The 5,298-nt window shown below is 27.1% G+C and overlaps 1 protein-coding gene across 1 annotated transcript; it reads left to right on the top strand.

Moving 5' to 3' along the window:
* The first annotated feature begins 360 nt into the window (after positions 1-360).
* LOC135928281 (fructosamine-3-kinase-like) lies at positions 361-4,242 on the top strand. The gene is made up of 8 exons (XM_065464698.1): positions 361-546; positions 588-671; positions 708-808; positions 852-951; positions 992-1,045; positions 1,655-1,808; positions 3,198-3,390; positions 3,638-4,242. The coding sequence occupies exons 1-8, from the start codon at positions 391-393 to the stop codon at positions 3,717-3,719; spliced, it is 924 nt and encodes a 307-aa protein (XP_065320770.1). The 5' UTR covers positions 361-390; the 3' UTR covers positions 3,720-4,242.
* Positions 4,243-5,298: the final 1,056 nt, after the last annotated feature.

Here is a 5,298-nt window from a genome sequence, read left to right as displayed (position 1 = left end):
AGAATAAGCGTATTATTTATGCAGTAATGTGATAAATAAATGTAAATTGGAATATATATGAGATATGAGGTAAAAATTATTAAAATAAAAATGAATACTTTTAAAATAGTAATATTTATTAATTTTTTCTAGTCGGCATCTAAATATTTTGGCCTTGAAACCCCCCTCCCCCCATCTCACTCGTTACGTACACGCCTGAAGCCTATTCAATATATCATTGTTCAGATATCATTGATAAAGCATTTATTCTAAATTTTTTATTATTATATAAATGACATATATTTGAACCGACCAGCTGTCTCGCAGTCACAGGCGAATGATAAAAATTTCATAATTTTCTATTGGTTAATCTTACAGCTGGAAATAAAATGATCTATTCAAAATAAAATAATGAATCCAGATTTAGTTGTGGATCTCATACAAAGTGAATTTCCAACCTCTTATATCAGTGATGTTGAAAGCATTAAAGGGGGATACATAAGTGAATCATTTATATGCCATATTGATGATCAGAAATATTTTATCAAATTTAATGCCCTCAAACAAGTTTATATGGTATTAGTTTGTTATATTTTTAACTTTGATAGTCTTTAAAATTGTTTGAGAGTGAATATAGTGGGTTAGAAGAATTAAAGTGTACCCAGTCTATAAGGGTTCCCAATGTCTTTAAGGTTAAATGTTTATAAATTTATTAAAAAACTTATTAGGTGGCCTATAATATTCAAAATGATTACTCTTTTATAATAATGGAATACATCAATATGATACCTATCAAAGATGTAGAATTATTTGTTAAAGCTTTAACTCAGTTTTTTTAAAAAAAAATAGATATTAATTTTACTGTAATTAAGACTTCACTCATTTGATCATAAAATAGAAAATTTTGGATTTCATGTTCCTAGTTATAATGGATTTATATCGCAACCAAATTCCTGGTGTAGTAATTGGACAGTAAAAGTTATTGTAAAATTATTTTAGTCATTTATCTTAGACATTTTATATTGAACAAAAATTAAAACCACTGATTAACAGTCTTACAAACAAAGTAATTTATATTAAGTTAAATATTTTATATCATATAAAGTTTTATTATAATTTACTTTATTGTACTTTAAAAAGGAGGTGGTTTATTATAAAGTATGAGGTCAGCCAAAAACAATCTCTAAATGCTAGTGTTATTATATAGCCCAATTTGGGTCAATTTATAAAACAGCCAATTAATATGTGCTCCCTCTCTTCAATAATAGATACAAGGCCCTGATTAGAAAAACTTATTATTCCTTCTATTTACAAATGAAATATTAATCCACCAAAATTGTGAATTATACTAGTGAGGCGATGATAGGAAATGGGTCCGAGAATACAAATTTATTTTTTATACCCAAAAGTATTATCGACTTCCATAAGACATGGTTAGCATGACCTAGCTTAAAATATCAAGGACATAGTTTGGACATCAAATTTCCACACTAGGAAACAATAAGATCAGAAAGACACCAAATTTTTTTGAAACCATTAATTAATTAAAGAATATGACTTCTTTTATTCAAATATCTAAAATTTACTTAATTTAATTGTTTCTTATTAAATTTTATTTAAAATATTAAGTTGTTATATAACTGAACAAATTATACAATATTAATCTGTTTATTAGTACACAGATGACAAGGAAGAAATTTTGAATCTTTGGCAAAGTTTGAAGAATAAAATACCAAAATTTTTTGAAAATATTGACATAAAACCTGTATTATTACATGGTGATTTATGGATGGGAAATGTCGGGCAAACTATCACAACTAATGAAATTGGTAACTAAATTATAAACGAAATATTCGATCCCTTAAAACGGCAGTCAGCCATAACCTTTTTACGCTATGAAATTAAGAACTCAAATTGGACAGAAGATGGTCATTTTTACTAATCTAGTGTTAAATGACTTCATTTTTAAAAACGGCTAACCCAATATTTTATCCAGGAATATTAGGCAAGTTTGGAATCTTTGCTCATATCTCGCGGTTTGTGTCTTATTTTTTGGCTAAAATATTGGGCTAGTCTTTTTTAAAAATCTAGCCATTTAACATCATTATACTAATCCTTATTAAGGTCTGCAAAAGACAAAATTTTCAAGCGCAGCAGGGTCGGGATTTTGTTTTTGCCCGGCCCGGTCTTTGAAAATTCGGTAATACATCATAGGGAAAAATAACAAATGATGACGAGGATTTCGATTTCATGATTTTTTTAATTAAGGCAATTAACACAAAATATAAAGGAAATTGTTTTTATGAATGAATGATCATAGTAACAGGTCATTATCAGTAAGATTTTAAGCAAAATAAAATAAATATTATTTTAACAAGAAATTAAGCTTTAGTAAAATTATTTAGTATATTATATATATTAAATACGGCAGGCATCTCTATTTTTTGCTTGCCCTAGTCCATAAATATTTTTGCCCACCCCGGCTAAAATAATTTTTTTCAGACATTACCAGGTGCATGGGCCGGGTATTTCAGATTTCTTAATCCCTACCTACCATTATATTTGAGAATGGGCTTTTCTTTATTTGTTATTTATTTATTATTTTTTTTTTGGGGGGGGGGGATATTTTTGTGGGTTTTGTCAATTTAAAATAATAGTCTATATTAATAAAAAAAATTAAATAATAGGTTAAAAGGCCCTGGCTAGTAAACGGTGTCCGAGTCCCCTAACCTCATTGCTAGAGTTTAATTGAATGTATAGGATTTGAGATAAAGTAAGAACAAGGGTCAAACAATTAAATACGAGGCAAAATGGTTAGCTTTTCAGATCTGATAATAATAACAATATAGTAAAGAGTAAGGTGGACTAGTAGAAATACTTATTTATATTATCAAATGGTATGCATAAATTCTGAAAGATTGTCGATAAATGTAATTAAAAGCTTCATAGAAAATTAAAATATTCCTCCTATAACATTTAATTCTTCCGATAAAATTAATCGAATAAAAAAAATATTCAGATATATTCGATTCGAAAATTTAGAATCGAATTGAACAAGAAATAACAGACAATTTTTCTCTAATTACACCAACCTAGCGACCGGCAAATCGATAAAAAATTTAATGCGGACTGGGCCAGGCTTATCTATGGAATATATTAATTACATAAATAATTGATTGTACCATCTTAAAAAATGTCTCCAAATTTATTTTATTTAGTTTTTTATGATCCTGCATGTTTCTATGGGCACAACGAATTTGATCTCGCCACATTATATGCCTTTCCACTCGAAGACGACCCTTTGCTTTCTAACATCGAAACGATCTATTACCGTTATTTGAACAAGACCCCTCAAGCTGGGCTAAAATGGAGAGCCAAAATTTATCACCTATTTCCTCATCTCCTTAATTGGTAAAAATTTTTTTAAAAAAATTACATTTTTTGAGATGCGATTGAGAGAATGATCAGTTCTATAGGATCGAGGTATAATTTGATATATTTTTTTGGGCAAAATGGCTCAAGACCCAAAAGATGTAATTAGATTAAAAAATTCTAAGAGTCGGGGGATAAAATCTGCGGTAATATAATTTTTTTAAAAAAAATTCTAAAAATTTTAATTACATATATATTTATATTCCATTTTAACATATTATTTTAGGATACATTTTGGTCCTCTACCGTATAAATCCTCATCGTTATCATTGATCAAAGAAATTATGGAATATGAATTTTCTACATAAATTTTACATTTATTATAAAGATATTTATTTTATTTTATAATTGATCTGCAATTATTTATTTTTTTATAAATAGCAAATCTTTATTTTCATGTATGTCGTATTGGATATTTGGAATCCATGGGGATTCAGATCCCAATTAACCGGAAATATATTCTAATAGAGTACGCGTACGGTAAATTTCAGACAATTTTGCCGGAAACTGCTGAAATACTTTAAATTTAAATTCCGTTTTTTATATAGATTTTTTCATATAAATTTTTAAAAAAATACACCAGAGTTTATGGTGAAAATTGCCTAAATTTTATAGGGCAGGTATTATACACATTGTTTAAAATTTTTAACGCCCTAAGAAAAATAATTCAAAATCGAGAGATTCTCAATCCCCATAGATTTCATATCCCATATGACATATATATGAATATTATTAAACTAGGGATGCAGCATTTTTTTAAAGCGGAATATCAAAAAATTAAATGTAAATATAATCAATATGATAGTATTAAAATGAATATCTTATAGTGTGTTGGTGCAAATATTATTTATGATATTTTTTAACAATGCAAGTAAATATAATATTGCGGCATGCCTCTTCAAAAGCAAACATGATTCGAATAGTTCATTATTCATATTGGATGAATCAAATAATTTACTACTCGTAAGTCGTACGAATAATAAAATTTACTACTTGTATTCGATTCTAGTTATATTAATATTTCTTTTTTTAAAAAATAAATATTAGTAAAAGAATTCATTCGAAAACATATTAACAGAATTTTTTTTATTGCACATCTAATTTTAAACAATTTTTTTAACTGATAATGCGTATTGTCCTTTAATCATTGTATATTTAACAGAGCTACGCCAAGTATTCCTCATTGTCATTTCCATCAAACCAGTTATTAAGTAAACTGGGATGAATAGCCCTTTACCCATTTGTGGGAAAGTCGCACATACTTGAAGCATTAATAGTCCTAAGAACTATTATTTAGACCTCTGCGGGCTGATTAAAAAGGGATTTGGCAAAGAACACAGTCCATACCCATAAATTGCATATATATTTAGAATTTAATTTTAAATTACTATATAGATGTCAACTAAGTAAATTCTGTTGGTTGGAATATATAAATTTATGCCATGTTTATATTAGTAGTATGAATAAATCGAATGTAGAAGGTATCTAGGAAATACTTATAATTATATCGTTAAAACTTTTTGTTCATCGCTTCTTGTATTTTACATTAATTTTGTTGTTATGTCCTTGAAATCCTCTAAAACAACAATAAAAATCGAAATTTATTTTATTTTAATAGTTACTTTTCGCTAACAGTCAAATTAAATCAAATTTTTTTTATATTTTACATAACTGCTAATCTTGTAATAGAATTTTTGTCACTCATTTTAAATTTAATTGTTTTGCTGATATTTAAAAATAAATATCGGAGGTAAAAGTTTGTTCATATTCACATATTAGTAATCATATGCCCCTATCATAAGGTATATTATAACATTTAGACCTATCGACTCAGCTCAATAAGATTTTTAGGTTACTATTTCTGGAAAATAAATAAGGTATCCAAGG

The sequence above is a fragment of the Gordionus sp. m RMFG-2023 genome, chromosome 4 (genome assembly GCF_954871325.1).
Source record: "Gordionus sp. m RMFG-2023 chromosome 4, tfGorSpeb1-WG-v2, whole genome shotgun sequence".
Classification (NCBI taxonomy): Eukaryota; Metazoa; Nematomorpha; class Gordioida; order Chordodea; family Parachordodidae; genus Gordionus; species Gordionus sp. m RMFG-2023.
The sequence above is the reverse complement of the archived record's forward strand: the minus strand, read 5'-3'. Positions and strand labels throughout refer to the sequence as shown.